Source organism: Parasteatoda tepidariorum, chromosome 8 (genome assembly GCF_982258835.1).
Source record: "Parasteatoda tepidariorum strain Cologne lab strain chromosome 8, Ptep-v5.0, whole genome shotgun sequence".
Classification (NCBI taxonomy): domain Eukaryota; kingdom Metazoa; phylum Arthropoda; class Arachnida; order Araneae; family Theridiidae; genus Parasteatoda; species Parasteatoda tepidariorum.
Genome location: NC_141762.1, coordinates 4,852,499 through 4,870,397, shown reverse-complemented (window position 1 = coordinate 4,870,397; position 17,899 = coordinate 4,852,499). Strand labels below are relative to the sequence as shown.

At 28.7% G+C, this 17,899-nt stretch overlaps 1 protein-coding gene across 4 annotated transcripts in view; it reads right to left on the bottom strand.

Moving 5' to 3' along the window:
• LOC107456308 (uncharacterized) overlaps positions 1-17,899 on the bottom strand; it is a 43,971-nt gene that overhangs the window by 23,619 nt on the left and 2,453 nt on the right. For 2 of the 4 annotated variants that reach the window (XM_043051866.3, XM_043051867.3), the window contains exons 3-7: positions 11,076-11,119; positions 9,395-9,429; positions 7,459-7,540; positions 4,153-4,216; positions 3,038-3,118 (exon numbers count right to left, since the gene is read on the bottom strand). In XM_043051866.3, the coding sequence (XP_042907800.2) occupies positions 3,038-3,118; positions 4,153-4,216; positions 7,459-7,540; positions 9,395-9,429; positions 11,076-11,119 (306 nt within the window). Of the gene's footprint in view, positions 1-3,037; positions 3,119-4,152; positions 4,217-7,458; positions 7,541-9,394; positions 9,430-11,075; positions 11,120-12,968; positions 13,080-14,254; positions 14,371-17,899 lie in introns of those variants that run through there. The other 2 variants (XM_043051870.3, XM_043051872.3) reach the window with 2 other exon arrangements.

Sequence of the window (17,899 nt, the reverse complement as noted above, 5' to 3'; positions counted from 1 at the left end):
CAAAAGTACAAGATTTTGGTTACTATTCAAAATATAAGTGTTTCTTCAAAATTTTAAATTTATTTTTTCTAGAACATACTTAGAAACACTATCCTTTAAAAAATATATAAATTTTATGCATTAATTAAATTTCACATATGAATATAAGATTTTGACATTTTCGACATTTTTGATAGTGAGGTTTTTGACGTGACGGTTTAAACTGTCAAAAACTGTCACATGTCAAAAACCTGCCACCCCTGCATTCAAGCAAGCAATAATCTGAGCAAAATTTTTATTTCAATAAGGATTTTTTAGGAAACTTACTCAATTTTAGTGAATCTTCAGAAGTCTACAAAAACCATGAGAATTTTTATTAAACAAGTAGACCAGGAGAAACTGGCAAAATCCAGTAGTCTAAAGGAAAATCCAGTAGAGTTGGCAGCTATGTAGGTACATTTAATTTTACAAGTACCTTTATTTTCTCCTGACTGCTCTAATTCAGTTTTTTCTTAATGCACAGGACTGGCCTGATTTTCCCTTTGAAACTCTCTAGTGGAGAACTTCAAATATTTATTATCTATTTTAAGTTTTGTTCAAGAGTGAGCCGTCAAAATAATCTCCCTTTTATTGAATGATTCAAAATGCAATGACATTTTCTTCCTTCCCTTCAACAGTCCTTGGCTGGTTAAACCACGTGGTCTTTCAAATGTCACCTTTAACCGTCTTGTCGGGGTCATAATTTAGCTAGGCATCTCCCAGGTTTTTTTTTAAAAATCTCCAGACCTTAGAGATAGGGTTGGACACATGGAATTTCTGATATTTTTTCTTATTTTAACCTTTTGCACACGGCAGATACAATACCATGCTAACCTGGCCTTCACCTTACTAAGCACCATCAGAAAAACGTTAATGACTTTTAATGATATGTGGATGATGTTGAAACCATTGAGATCTCAAGGAAATTTTATTATAAGTTAATATTGTGACTTTGTAATAATTGTTTTTCGTTTTTTTTTCAATTTATCAGCTTCCACAATCTTTTATGGTTCAGAACACCAAAAAGTTTTTTATACTACATCTGTTAACATTCTAAAAATTGTTCATATTTTTCATGAAAATAGCAGAGAGCAAAAATTTTAATCTGTGCAGTTTTTTTAGAACAGAAATATCGAACTCTGATCCATGCAATACCAAATGTGACTTCATGTATAGGTCTTTATAATAGAAGAGGTGTATAAAAGAGCTAAAAAAGGGTCACACCGTATCATCTTCAGAGCTTCTCGAGCCATGGTACAACCAATTTAATTTATAACTATAGGTAACTTGTATCATGAGTGTCATCCTCTCTGTTTGTTGTTCCTTAATTTTCAAAAACTAGGTTTTGAATGAAGCTCTTCTCATCTTTTTTTACTTTTCGCTTTCAAATCATTCACTTTCGAAGCATTCATTTTCAAAACTTGATTTATTCATAAGTAATATACTTACAAATATGATTGATACATGAAAATAACCACAAAATATTCAAATTTCTACACCAAGTGGCGTGGCAGCACTAGTTCAGTATTTTTCAGTTATTCCCAACAAGTTCAGTTCAGTCTTTCCTGAAATTCAAAAATTGGCAAAGCAAGAAAAGAGTTTTTGTATCCTAGAATATGCGAAATGTTCGTCTGTTATAGCAGTGCAACATTCTTTCAGAAGGCAGTATAGTAAAGAACCGTCTTGTACACAAAGCTTTTTGAGGTGGCATTGGCAATTCAAGGACAATAGTGGTATATGTAAAAGTAACAGCATCGGTCAACCACAAGTGTTAGACGAAACAGTGGAGAGAGAGTGAGGGAAAGTTTCGTGAGTTATTTTAAAAAAATCAACGAACTGAGCAAGTTGCGAGCTTGGTGTACCTCAACAAACTGTTTGGAAGATTGTAAGTAGCTCTTGCAGAAGATAATGTCCGTCGAGTGGAGTTTTGCATCAGAATAATATAAGCATTACAGGATGACGATTTTACCAACAAGCTGATATTCAGCAATGAAGCGACATTCCATTTAACTAGAAAAGTGAATCATCACAATGTGAGAATCTGGGGTACTGAAAGTCTGTGTGCAATTGTGACCATTGAAAGAGATTCACTAAAGGTCAATGTTTTTTGTGCAATTTCAAAAACAAAGATGCATGAGCCGTTTTTTTTCTTTCTTCTTTTTTCATTGAGAAAACTGTGAATGGTTCAATTTATTTATACATGTAGCAGTTATGGTTGTTTCTACAACTAGGTGACGATTCCACATATTTTGTCTACCAACGATGTTCAACTCTGTAGAGTTGTAATTTTGAACCAATCCAGAAGACAAGAAAACTCCTGGATCAGTACCCCCAGAGGTATGATTTGTTACGGGAACATGGAGGACTTCGAGAATCGACAGATTTAACGTGCATCAGTCACCATTTACTACTAACGTGCATCAGTCACCATTTACTACACGGGGAGTCTTCGGTCGGCGGAGATCAAATCCACGACCTCTTGGACGTGGGCCCACTGCCCTAGTGGTTAACTGAATGATGAACCCCCCGTATAGCTGGATTGTCTGGTTGGTGATAACCATGCTTTTATACCTCCCAGGACACCGGATTTAACGCCATGTGACTTTCTCCTCCTTTGGGAACACATTAAGGACATTAATTATGTACCCTACTCCCAAAAATGATAGAAAAGCTGAAGAAACGGATCAGTGATGCATTAATGAAGCAATCACACAACAAAATATGTGGTATGAATTGAACTACCACCTAAAAGTGCGTCGTGTGATCAAGGGGGAACATTTGTACATTTGTAGAGCGAGCATAAAATTGGAATATTATGTGGTCATTTTCATAGATAAATCATATTCTTAAGTATAACAGTTTTGAATAAATCGAGTTTTGAAAATGAATGATTCATTTGTAGTAACCCTGTATGATGAATGATTCTTTATATAACCATTCATGTACAATATTTTTCGATATGATAAAATGCAAATAAAATTTTAAAATTTCAAAAATGTAGTTACCAAACCATACATACCCTTAATTGAGTTAGCTCTCCATCTTGATCCTCCTTAACCTTGTTTAACTTTTGATATTTTTCTTTCCATGTTTCAAATTCCTAGTTATGGAAAAACAAAATAAAAATAATAAATTTTTCTTTCTGTACTGATACCCCAATACTTGGAATATAACGAATAGTAATTAGGCCAAATATTTAAAATAAAATAATAAAAAAAACAGACTAACGGCTATTAAAAAAAACTAATAAAACTTAACTAGATAATAAAGTTTCGATAAAAAAAAATTAAAAATAACCTTCTTAACCAAAACCCTTCTTAATTCCTAAAACCAAATCTTAAATGCTAAAAATATTTCCCAGAAAAAAAATTATCTATAAAGCATTAATTAAAAGAGGTAATATCTATCAGAAACACTTTTAAAAATACTGCGTTATCATAAAAATACCTAAAAAAAAAAAAAATTACAAAAAAAAGATTATACACAAAAGCAAAGCAGAAAAAATAAAAATTGATCTTAATTTTTGAAAGAAAATTTTAAAGCTAAACTTGTCGATCTACCAAATACTATATTTTCAAGAAAAAATTAAGGTTAAAGTCTAATAGAAACCCTTTTAATTCCTGCATTATAATAAAAACATAAGTTTAAAAAATCAGACATGTAAAATTCAATTTCTCATGAACAATTCGACCATTTTCACAGAGATTTTTCCGAGCTTCAGGCGAAGATCTTATTAACGTTCGGCCACAGAGACATTCTCATTGCTAGAATTGGTGAGCCTGCAGAGGATTTGCAACAATCAATTTACACTACAAACCAAGGAAAAAAGTAGTGACTACAGTAGTTTTGCTACTTGTAGGGTGCTACTTCCGAACACTTTACGATTTTGTGACCATTCGCATGATAAGGAAAACATGGCAAGTACTTTTCACCCCATGTTCTTTGCAATAATCAACTAGTTTAACTCATACACTGCATTGACAATTTTTGTATGACATTAAGCAATAAAGTTAATGCATATATTTATGCGTCGAATACAATATACCTTATAAAATATACTTATTACACGAATTGAATACAATTTTGTATTACTTAAACAATCAGGAAAATAGAGAGAAAAAAAAATTAACTTACTTGGGTCATTTTTAAAATATCTTGCATTTTTTCAGACAAGTCAACCTCATATTTTGCAATTTGACTGAAACAAAACAACAAAGTAAATATAAAATTAACACATTCTAACAGAAATAACCATATAAATTATAAATGGAAGTAATATTCTTGTAAAAAAAATGGAAACATTTTAAAAATCGAAATGTAATATAGTCTATGAATAGAGTTAGTTATACAATAATGATATGGGGGAAAGTTGGACAAAACCAAAACCTAAAAGCTTTTTATTCCCTTAGAAATAATGTGAATAAATTTAACACACGTGAAAATTGCTATAATTTTTGTTTAAATAAAAATATTGTCCTTTAGCACCTGGGTGGTTTTTTCCCTCACAAAACTAAACTCTGAACTGTTTTATATATGAATTTTAATATTAACGGTACAGCTCTGGATATTGTAATGATAATGGAATAAAATGCAAACTTCATACATTAAAAATATTTATTAACTACTTCTACATTCTACTAAACCTTACATTCTACTTTATAATTGATCTTAAATAAAAGCAAGCATAACAAGACACCTCAACTTACATACTAAGGTGCCACTACAAAAATATTCGGAAACACTAACGCCCCTGTAGCAGAACAGTTGCGACATGGCAACATTGTCGCAGAAGAGAGCTCTTGTAGAAAGAAAGACATTCGATTCGGGAAGCAAAAAAGTTTTCTTCTTTTTTTGTCTGCAGAATTTTTCGAAATATTTTTTTCTGTAGAACTATTTTTTCCCTTTCTGCAGAATTATTTTTAAAAAATGCCTTTCTCACATATCGGAGATGGAAGAAACGCATGATTTATTCGTTACATTTTTCTCACTTTTCTTTGAGAGTAAAAAAATTTCCCAATGACTGGCTTTAACTAGAATTTCAGATTGATATTGTAAACAATTATTTAGAAATCGCAAACATTTAAAAAAAGTTAGTTATAGAAATATTTTTTACAACAGGAGAATATTGCCAATAATATAAGAATATGTATTCTTTTATACATAAATTAAAATAAATTCTTATATTTATAATTTAAAAAATTATATGTTCTATTATATACATGAAAGCTTTTTATTTAACAGAAAGCGCTTCTGTTACTTTAAATTAGTAACATATGTGTTTGCTATGAATAAAAATGTCTTTCAGAAAGGTATTAGTAATAAAGAGAATTATCGCAGAAAGCTAAAAAAAATTCTGTCATAGGGCTAACGACCGAATTCACGATGGAAACTGACCCTGAGTCACAGTTCAAAACAGGCTTAAAAGAGCAACACCAGGTTAGAATTTAAAATTTCAATTCACCATGTATGAAACTGCTTGTCTCTTGAACCCAGAGTTTGCTAACTTTAACCTGAAGATGTCCCCTGCTAGAGTTACTGCCAGTGCGAAGTATGTGAATTTTCATTTATTTACGTTTTCGAAAATAAAACTTTTGATGTTCAGTTGCTTTCGTTTTAGGTTCAATGGAGTTAATTCATCACTAGATGTAACTGTAATTAATTCACAATTAATAAATTGAAATAAAAAAATTTCAAAGGAAGATTTTTTTTAATACATTTTAAAATTATTATTAGCAGTGATTTTTGCACCTAAATAATTTTTTTCTCAGAAAAAAAAATCCTGGATAATACAGGGTATTTTTCTGTTTGTGTGGAGCTTTGCGAGTTCAACTGAAAGATAAATTTTATGTTTTATTATTCTAAACATATAACAATAAAACTCAGATCCTTTTGCTTATTTTATTAATACAAGTGAGTTTAAAAAATGAAACTTAATATATTTTTTACTGGCCCAACAAAAGAACGATGAAAATTTAATCACTCAATACAATCTGTTTCTGCAATAAAATAAGCGTTTTAAAAATGGCAACAAAAATTGAAAACACTGTTAATAAAGCTATAAATCCAGCCCCTCAGTGCAAGTTAACAGCGGGTCCAGTAACACGCAGTTAAGAAACAGACAGTCAAAAAATAATGCAGAAATCGCTTTTCAACGCGTGGTCAATATTTCCAACCCAGAATTTCACAAAGGAGTGTTTCACGTTGGTTAGGTGTCAGGGTTGGTTCGGTGAAATTTTTATGATTAAAAAAGTGTGTGTCTCAGGTTTTTTGAGGATATACAGGATAGAATTCTGAGAATTTAAATACAGGTTTCAAAGCAATAATTTAAATACTAATTCCTAAATAATAATAAAACAGGTTTCTAAGTACAGTAAGTAAAGACAGGTTTCTAAGTACATAATAATTTATATAGAATTAAGAATTTAAAATTGGTTCAAAAAATATGGTTGATAAATCGATAAGATGGACTAATATACATATAATGATTGTTTAAGAAATAATTGGATGAAGCGAGTGTAATAGCCTTTTTAATATTATCTTTCGATTTTTACCTTGTTCTTTCTGACTCTATCTTGAAATTTTTTTAAATGATTTAAATCTATCAAAAGACTGAAAACTTTCACCCATGGTGAAAACAACAAACCACAATATATACTGTTATAATAACAATTAAATTAAATAAATGCGAAAATTACTATTTCGATAAGTAAAAATAAATTTTAAATACTATTTTTTCAAGCATGTGAATCCTATTATATTCTGTTTAAAAAAGATATTTTAGCAGCCAAGATAGCCAGTGCCAGGAAGCTGAACCATCGTTCACAAGAACAGGAGTTTGAATCCAGCCGGCTGAAGACTCCCCGTGTAGTAAATGGTGATTGGTGCATGCTAAATCTGTTGGGTCACAAAGTCCTCCATGTTCTCATAACAAATTATACCTTTGGGAGTACTGAATTGGCGAATGATCATTCTCTTGCTCAGGTCAAAATAAACTTGAAATTACTGCATTCAGGTGTAATGTATGGGTGCGGCAGAAGTTGAATTCTCGGCCATAGATGGCGTCACTGTAAAACAAGAACATGCGCACCCCCTCTGTCTTAATGGCCGATGCCAAAAATAATAAAGATATTTTAGTAGAATAACTGTGCAAAAAGGGCATTAATGAAAATTTACATAAAAGTGATCCATTTTTTTTATATCCATTATGTACTAAGTATATGCAAATACTTTAGAACATTAAGCTTATTAAAAATATCGCTGCTAATTATAATATTAAGTAAACAACATTAATCATAAAATATATAAAAAAAAGTCAATTTATTAATGAGCCATAAGATGTACATTAATAAATCAATAACAGACAATTTAATTCGAAGTATTTACTGATGTAGGACTCTTGAAATTTAATTTTAAAAACGTTTTAGAACACAAATATCTCACCTTTCTTGGAGGATGCTCTTCTCCTTTAACTCTTTGTTCATTAACTTCAGTTTCTCATTTTGAATGGACATGTCATCAATCAGTAAACAATAATTAAAGAAAATCACACTTTCTATTTTTTTTTGTAGTAATTTTTGCACTGATTCAATTCAAAGAGCTTACGAGAGAAATACAGTTCAAAAGAATAATTTTATGCAAGTAAAAAAATAAGAGAGTGAACAGAGAATAAATATAATTTTTGTCATACCAAAAATATAAAGCATATCATAGGGGGAGTTATTTATAGTGTTAGCAGGGTTCCTAATAAAAATATTGTGTCCTTATTCTTATTTGTACTGATTTTTGGTTGTGTTCAGAACATCCCATTTTCTAATAACAGGATTTATAAAAAGTAGATTTGAATCCAATATCTTTTAAAATTAAGTAATAATGCTAATAGAAATAACAAAATTTGATAGTTCCAACTTAAGGACCATCTACTATATACATGGTTCATGCTTAAAGTCTTATCCACAGGTTTCATCGTTCAGACCTTTTTGTACATTCATTTATCTATGAAAAAGAGACTCGATTAACAATTTTATAAAATCAAACTTTTATGGTGATGAATTCCGGGGTCATTTTCCTATCAATAATTTTAAGCAAATGCAGTAGCAAATCTTGTACAGTGGAATTTTGTAGCTTTACAATTAATGATTTGTCTCTTTCATTTCATATTAATCAAAATAACAGTAATCATATCATAGAATTTTTAAATAATAAAATGAGTGATCATTTACTAAAATTACTTTTGTACAAAAAAGTGAAGTAGCATATTCAGTACAGCAAATTTCGAGATTACTGAAACACTACTTTAAATTTACAACAAATGAGGTATACTTGCGCTAAATGCAAAGCAAAAAACAATGTGAAAAAAAGCACATATGAAATGACACATGTTTTAATTCTATAAACAAGAACTATAATTCAGATACTGAGGAAGGTTCTTGATTATAGAACTGAAACTATAGTGTATATAACTATTTATGCACTTTCATTTGTGCTTTTTTCATGTTGTTTTTTTGCTTTAACTTTTTAGAAGTATTGAACTCAATTACAAATTGGTATGAGGGAATATTAACAAATTGATATTTATTTTTTAGTGCATAAGTATTACGAAACTTTACCATGCATTGATTTGAAACTATTATGATGTTATCAAGTTGTTAGGGGAAAATATTAGTTATGTTTAGGTAGTCACTATGAACTGCAAAAAAATTTTAGTTTATCTTTAGATGGCTGAAAATGAAGTCGAAAATTTCATGAAAAATGTGACAGAGTCGCAATTAATTCCAACTAATTCAGGTCAGTGTACCTATACGCGGACCTGTAAATTTCCAGCATGCAAAGTGATTGGCGCTTTTGAACTATACGCACGGTAGGCCAAAATGAATTATACTAGAAGACATTGTGAAACATTAAATGGAACATTATAAAAACCATGCTTTTTGCGTAATGTATGAAAACAATGAGCATCTCATTCAGGTAAAAAAAGAAAATTTAGCACTTTCTATCAACTAACAATAAAAAAACCTCCTTTAAGGGCTTAAAAAACAGAAATACGCATTTTTAAGCACTTCTTAAAAACTGAGAACTACTAAAATATATTTTACTTAATCTAATAACGTAAAGTCATGAGGAAAGGCAAAGCATAATAATAAATTTTAAAAAATAAAATAATTATAGCTTTATTAATTGTGTACAGTCTCTTTCAGCTTTGTGCACAATTTCATAGTGTTGCTCAGTACTGATATAGTGATTGCTTACTTTATTCTACCCCTAACAAAGAACAGGATTGATTTCAGATAGTATATATTTATATAAAATGTACATAATTTCTATTTTAAAAAACAATAGCATTAATTTTTAAATATTTTTAGAATATACAAAAGGATATACGATCGATGTCCATTCATTATAGTGTCTTCTTGCCTGAAATATTAATAATAAAGCATAAAATTACATAACAATCACTTACTTAGGCAATATTTAACAGATTTGATCAATTATAAAACAATGCTTATATTTAAGTAACAGAAATAAAATTAAAATAACTATAAAGGGATTACTGGCTGAGCGGTAGCGCTTCGCGCTGTCGTGCCACAGGTCCCTGGTTCGATCCTCGGGCCGGGCAAGGTTCACTCAGCCTTTCATCCCTTCAGTGGGTCGATAAATGAGTACCAAGCATGCTTGGGAACTAAACACTGGGGGTTCCGCGTTCGGCTGACTACCTGACCGGAACATCTGCTCCTGCACCCCAGAGCCCAAGGTCAAGAAAACTGAGATGGGCACAGTAGGCCTTGGCCCTCTATGGGCTGTCGCGCCACTGAGTTTAGTTTATAAAGGGATTACACCAAGTGTCTGGACGCAATGCAACATAAAAGAAAATTTTTTTCATGCTTTAAAATCCCTGAGTTTTATTGTGATAATAATAATAGTTAAAGAAACAAAAAACAACCCCAAAGTAAAAAAAAAAATCAAAACAACATAATTGTTAAAATATTTTAACGTCATACATTTAATGTAATATTTAAATATAATAATCATTTCAAGGTTCAATGTTTTAAATCACCTTTTTTAAAAAAATCATTGAATTAAAAATTTACAAAGCATTTTTACATGAAATTAAGTTTTTTTTTTTTTTTTTTTTTTTTAAGTGATTTTTATATTTTTAAAGTTGATTGTAAATACAGAGCTACATTAACAAGTTTCAATCGACAAAAATACAATAGTTGACAATTTGCAAGAAATTACAACACTTATGAAAACAATGATTAATGAAAAGAGAAGGAAAAAATTATTAAAATAATTGAAAAATATTTAAAAAAAAAATTTTTTTTAAAAAGCCAAAAAACAAAATAATTAAAAGATATAATCTCGTCATCAGCTCACACAATAATATCCGCAAAATGGAGCACTTTTTTATATTGTATTAATAGAGCCAAAGCAAAATATATCATTACAGTACAACACTTAAAAAAATTGAAACAAAAACAGTATACATTAAGTAAATAATAAACTATATTCGAAAAAGGCTATCTGTAATAATATTGTACAGTAGGGAACCGATTATCCGGAACGAGCGGGACCATCGCTATTCCGGATAACTGATTTTTCCGGTTTTCTGAATCGCTACAAAAAGCCGTTTTTTTTATTGTTAAACCCAACTAAAAAAAATAAATATTTGGAAATAATCTTAAAAAGAAAAAATGATGAAGTAATACACTAATAATTATTTCCAAAATGATGGTAAGGTAAAAATCTTTCAAAAAAGAAAGAAAAATCTTAAAATCTTAAGAGGAAAAAAAAATTTTTTTTTTTTTAAATTGCGGGAAAATTTATCGAATTTCGTTCCGGTTTTTTGGTTTTCCGGTTTTCTGATTTCCGGATAACGGGTTCTGTACTGTATTAAATATAATGGAGTTCGAAAAACCATGGAGAAATGGTTTCCCGTAGAATGGATTATAATTCTTGTAGTTCGTAGTAAAAGGTGAAATTGCAAAGGAACTACGAGCAATCTACATTAGTTTCAGTCTATGTACTAAGAATGAATAAAATAAATAAATAAAAAAACTTACTGCATTTCCTTTAAGTCCTTTGGCAAAGTATGCACTTCAGGAACCTGAAAAGTAAGAATGTAGAATTAAAAAGAAAAATATAGATTTTTTTTTTTTTTTTTTTTTAAATACCATCAAGCAGAGTGGCTAATTTAAATCTCTTGATTTTTGGAGGGGGAAATTGTTTATTTAAATCTAATTTTTCTTTATCTAGTCATGCTAAGGATGACAAGTTTCTTCCACAGTGGATAAAACCAATAAACCTCTTAGAAAAGAGAAGGCCTCAGCACGGGTTGCCATAAACAAGAAATTTGATCCTTTAGCAGTTCAAACGTAATGACATCTTTTGTATTTACCACCACTGTGCAGCTCAGTAGCCCAAACATAGTGATATCTTTCTTATTTTTTATCCACTTCCCAGTTAATGTGCGTTATGTCGCACTGAATGTCACAAATTGATCCATGGTGAGGCCTTCTTTCGTCTAGGAGGTGTTGATAATACCCTACCAGAAAAAATAATAAAGAAGAATTATATAAAGAACTTAATAATATCATAATCAAATTTTATAAATATATTTAAATAAACAAATCACATAGGCACTGATCATTAACACAACTGCAAATCACATATTATAATGATAATTACTAATTAGCCTCTATAATCAATTGTTGTTCAGTAAGAATATTAAAAAAAAGCTTTCAGGATAATTTGATTTAACTATCTATTGATAGGTATATTCAATACAGATGTTTTTTTTTTGCTTTGCCCAATCATAAAATTATTATTTTGTTATAATTTTATTTGATTCATAATCATACACAATAATTTTTAATTATGACTCTACATTAAGAAAATCTGCAGGGCTATTGCTAAATATTTAGTATAATATGTAAGTCTGCATTTTTAACAGCAAATAGCATTGCAAAAGATGAAAGAAAAGACCAACTATTTCAATATTATAATTGCTAAATGCATATCATGCAAAATAACTCAACAGCTAAGAAAAAAATGGGCCATCCATAAAATTTTACTTAATCTTAAATTTTAAAGTTCAAATGACCAAACTTTATGGATGATCCCTATTAAGAAATCAAACCTCTTGGAAATAGAATGCAATTAAAATATAAAATTGAAAAAAAAAAAGAAAACCATCTCCCTTTTTTTTCAATACAAGTGAACTAAGTCAATCTGCTAGTTGTTTTAAAATGGAAAATCATAATTAATGAATTATTCATTATTAAATATTAAGAACATTGTAAAATGAGCTGCCTTTGTATTTTTATCATTTTCATAAGAGGAAAACTACTTATCATTAGATTATAATTTTGAAAAAAAAACTTTTTTTTTTCTCATTTTGTAAGTTGTTTGATTTTGATTTACATCTAATATAACTAGGTTTACAAGAAGGTTTAAACCAAATGGCTTGGAAAAAAAAAAACTTTTTTTTTTCTCATTTTGTAAGTTGTTTGATTTTGATTTACATCTAATATAACTAGGTTTACAAGAAGGTTTAAACTAAATGGCTTGGAAAAAAAAAAAAACTAAGCCTGTTTTAGTTTTTTTTAATTAATTTAAAAAGATTATACTTAAATTATTTTCAAAAGTTTAATTTTTTATTATTTACAGGGCATCTGCTATATTTTAGATTTTCAAACTCATCACTTTCCATGACTAACTAAAAGAATTTGTCATGACTTAACGAAGTTACCATTTTCTCCAACAAAAACACAACAATAAATTTAAAAAACCATTATAATAACATTCATTGAAATGATAGGTATAACCAAAACTGTTATACTCTGCATCTTCATATTTATAGATTTTAAATTTAAAAAACAGAGTAAAGAAAGAATTGAAGCAATAAAATAGCTGAAAAAAATACAAAAGCAAATATTTTTTTTCTGCAGAATTACATTTTAAAGATACTTTTATTGTTCATCGGAAAGGAAAGAAATACTCTTGAATTTTCTGTTCTCATTTCGGAATAAAAAAACTCGCCAATGACTGACTTGCTTCAGCTAAAATTTTAAATTGACAAAGTAAAAAAAATAAATAATAACAAAAATTCTGAAATCAAAGAAGTTTAAAAGATAATTCGCTCTAGAAATGATGTTTTTCTTTCATTTTTTGAAAGATCATAATTTTTAAAGAGCACTATGAAAACATTTTACATCTTAATCAAATATGACTGTGAGAGGGGATTTTGTTACAAATTCAGAACACCATGAAATTGGGGGGGGGGGGGGGGTAAATTCCATTTTAAAAATGAGAATTTTCGGCGACCTAAATCCATGACTTTTCATGATTTTTTTAAAAAAATAGTTGAAATCATGACATTTCATGGCAAATTTTGTTCAATACTGAAATTCATGACTTTCTAGGTGCGTGTATACCCTGTATTTATATAAATAGTTTTTGTTTAAATAGAACCAAATAAAAAAATATTAAATTTTCTCATAAAAAATTTTCTGCTTTTATATTGAAAATTGGAATCTACATTTAATTAAATAAACATAAATATATTACTTTAAAATGTATAGACATAGTTTTCCTGCAAAAATACCTATAATAATGAATAGATGAATGTAAAATGTTCTATAAATGCTTAAAATAAAATACAGCACTAACAAATTCATTTTCTAATTATATTAAAATATGTAATTATATAAATTTTGTAAATATTGAACAAGTTAATGAAACTGTTTCTTAATCTTTTTTATGACACATTATGCCTATATACATACATTGGCCATTTCAACATTGTTTTTAAAAACGGAATATTTTAAACACAATAGTGAGTAATAAATTTTTGACCAAACAAATGCGTGACAATTACATGCAAAATTTCAACCTGCTAATTTAAAATTTATTTTAAAATTGAAAGCAAGAAATTTTCAATGTGTAAGACATGATATTAAAACTGATTTGTAGAGCGTAAGAATTTATCACTGTAATAACTCTTTTATTAAAAAAATTACCAGCTTTTAAATATTAAGATTATCTTAAGAACCATCATACCCTTTTATATGAAATACAAATCTCGTTCTTGAGAATAAAGTGTCTTATACAGTATCTCTCACTTAGCTATTTTTAAGATTTAAAATAAATTGTGAACAGTAATTCATGATTTGCAGTGCTGATGCAGAATGAAAAGACAAAAATATTGTAACATTCAGAAGAGGTGAAAAAATAAGATTACTTGGATTGGTCAATTCCTTATAAAAAGTTCCTGTAAAAACCTTTCGGGCCTAAATGTGCAAATTTTGAGAGTAGTATAATGCTTTCAGAACTGTGCCACACCATATCAAAATAATGTTCTTAATTTCATTTTGTAACACATTAGTTGTTCTGATATAGGCCCCATGGCTGAATTTTTTCCGGCTTTCTGCTCTCTCTAATACTAATATGTTTCTGCAAGGTATTTAAAAATAACAAATATACATGTTACTGATTTAAAGTAATAAAAGGTTAACTCCAAAAAAAAATAATAATAAATAAATAAATAAATTAAATAAATAAATAAAAAAAATTGGATCAAATAAAATCATATTTTTAATTGAATATCTATATTTTTTATTCTAATTTTATGAGGATATTCTCGCATTTCGTAGAAAGACAACTAATTTTTTCCTTTTTAGCATTTTGTAATTCAAATTTATGTGAACCCGACTCTTCAAAAAAGGGTTACTTAATGCAGGTTTTCATTTTGTGATTCAGTTGTAATAAATAATATTGTATTTTAAAAGCTATGTGGAAATCAGTAGTAATAACTGCATGAAAAAATATAACGAAAATTTCTACAAAAAAGAAAAACAAATTTTTTACTTCATTATCCTCAAATGAGAATAGAAAAATCACAAGCATTTTTTTTCTTTCCCACTCCGATGCGTGAGAAAGGCATTGTTTGAATATAATTCTGAAGAAAAGATAAAATCTTTCGAAAATTTCTGCAGAAAAGAAAAGCAAAACATTTTATTTCCTAAGGGAAAAATCCTTCTGCAAGAACTCGTAATGCTCTGCAACAATGTTGCCACAGGTGTCATAGGTATAAACTAAAATTATAAAACATCCATAGTAATCTGGCATCTATTTAATCTCACTAAATCTGGCATTTTGTCAAATGCCAGCTTTAGTGCACAATTTTGATATAATAAAACATATACACATAAATATTTTGTAAATGGCCACTTTTGAACAATTGACAGTTTTATCCGGTTTTAACCATGGTTTCATCCGTCATATCAAAAAACCCTTTTTGATAAGTGTCAAAAACTCAAAATTTTAGGGATTAATTATAATAAGAATTTATAAATTAACAGACACATAATATTACAAGTGATCAATCAATTATGTTCTTGAACTATTTTGTTTTGACAATTACTGACAAAAACCCGAATTCAGGTGAAGAAAATATGAAATAATTATAAATAAAAATCTGCAAAATACAAAAACATGTGCAAAACACAAATTTATCCAATCTGTTAAATTATTGAAAAAAATATATAAAAAATTGGCTTAGTAAAAAAAAAACAATCATCTTATTCATTATATGTAAAATCAATTTTCATTTACTCTCTTTAGTATTCCAAGTGAATTTTTAAGTTTTGCATGAATAAGACCAAAATTCAAAACCATTCTTTTGATTGATAATGCTGAGCAGCATTGTCTAAAAAACAGACGTACTAAAAGCTATTATAACTAACTACGAAATTCATTCTAATAAATGTACTAAATATTAAAGTAATTTAATTTAAACATTGAATTGATTGATTGAAAAAAAAATTATTAACTCATTTAAACATTTATAAATAATAATTAGTTCATTAAATAAGGAAACTAATTAAGCATTAATATAATTATACTATTAATTCATGAGGTTAAATTGATTAGTTAATTGGAAATATTATTGTACACTATTGAAAGAGTGCAGAAAATTATCAGAGTCTAATATTCCCTAGGAACAAAGTATCTTTTAAAATCAAAATTTCCCCAAAAATAGTAGCTATTTTTTTCAGTTCAAAAAGTTTTCGGAAAATTAAGTTTATAGAAAAAAACATTATTTGATTTTAGACAATTCTTGAATAAATGAACACATGTGTTATAAAATAATAGAAATCTGAAGGAAAAAAATTGAAATAGTAAAGTTTATTAAAATAAATTTAAGGTCCTACTAAGTAACTTAAACAATTTAAACTAATAAATACACTAATTGACAAATGTTTTTTAAGAAAAAGTTTTGCAGAGCAATAAATTTTTTATCAAAGAATTTTTTAGAATTTACTTAGACTTAATTTCCCCATGGCTGCCTGAATTTCCACCAAAGCCTTGTTTGAGCAGTTAGAAATATATATATAAATATATGAAAACAGTTAACTATTTAATATTTTAATTTATTATTGACAAAGATATAGATATATATATACAGTCAATTCGCTATAACTCGAAGTACGATAACTCGAATATTACTATAACTCGATTTTTTTATGTGATCCCGACCCTTTTATCTTCAATTTCATGTTAATTATTCTCGATTACTCGAATTTTACTCCCTTTAACTCGATTTTTTTTTGATCTTTTAAAGCAAGAAAAAAAACCTAGGAGCTGATATCTTGCCCCTTCCTTTGCAAAACACACAAAATGTCTTTCGCACTCTTCATGGGGAAGCTAAAGCTGTCCCTCTTGAAGTATGTGAACAGTGGTTAAATGAAACATTACCAAATTTACTTCAAGGATACAGTGAAAATGATGTTTTCAATATTGATGAAATGGGCTTATTTTTTAAATGTCTTCCGAATAAGACTATGATGTTTAAGGATGAAAACTGCTCAAGGGGTAAAATGTGCAAGGAATGTTTTACTGTCCTAGTTGGAGGAAATGCGTCTGGGACAGAGAAATTGCCCTTACTTGTTATCGGAAAATACCGAAATCCCCGATGTTTCAAGAATGTAAAAACGTATCCTTTGGATTACAAGTCTAACAAAAAGTTTTGGATGACATCAGTTTTATTTGAAGACTATGTAAGAAAAATTGCCCTTACTTGTTATCGGAAAATACCGAAATCCCCGATGTTTCAAGAATGTAAAAACGTATCCTTTGGATTACAAGTCTAACAAAAAGTTTTGGATGACATCAGTTTTATTTGAAGACTATGTAAGAAAATTGGATCGGAAATTCTTCGCTAAAAAAAGCAAAGTGATACTCTTAATGGATAAATGAACAGCACATAGTGATCTACCTAATTTGAATGCCGTAAACTTGCAGTTTCTCTCGCCAAACACAACAGCAAAGTTGCAGCCATTGGACCAGGGTATCATAAAGTGCTTAAAACAGTCTTATCGTAAATGGCTTGTCAGAAAAATGATCTTAAATATTGAAAGCATTTAGAAGATTTGTAATTAATAAGCATTAATTAAATAATCCGACAATATCTTGAAAGTCCAAAACCTAAACTAACGTAAGTCGAACTTCCGATATGTCGAAGTTTTTCGTCAGTCCTATCAGATTCGAGTTATCGCGAATTCACTGTATGTATATATATAAACACATTATGAACATTACAGAAATATTAATATTAGTAGTAATCAGGGTTGGCAAGTTTTTGACACATGACGGTTTTTACCGGTTTATACCATGGTTTTTATCGTCATGTCATAAACCCTTAGTTTTGATAAAACTGTATTTTAATTTGAGTTTAACTGCTTATGATTTAAAATTAATTCATTTTTGGGCAATAAAATTAGAAAAAAAGTTGTTAAAAGATATTTAAGAACAGATTTTTGCATTCAACAGATTTTCAACATGATTATATCAAATCATACTATTTGAAGTAAAATATTAGGATACT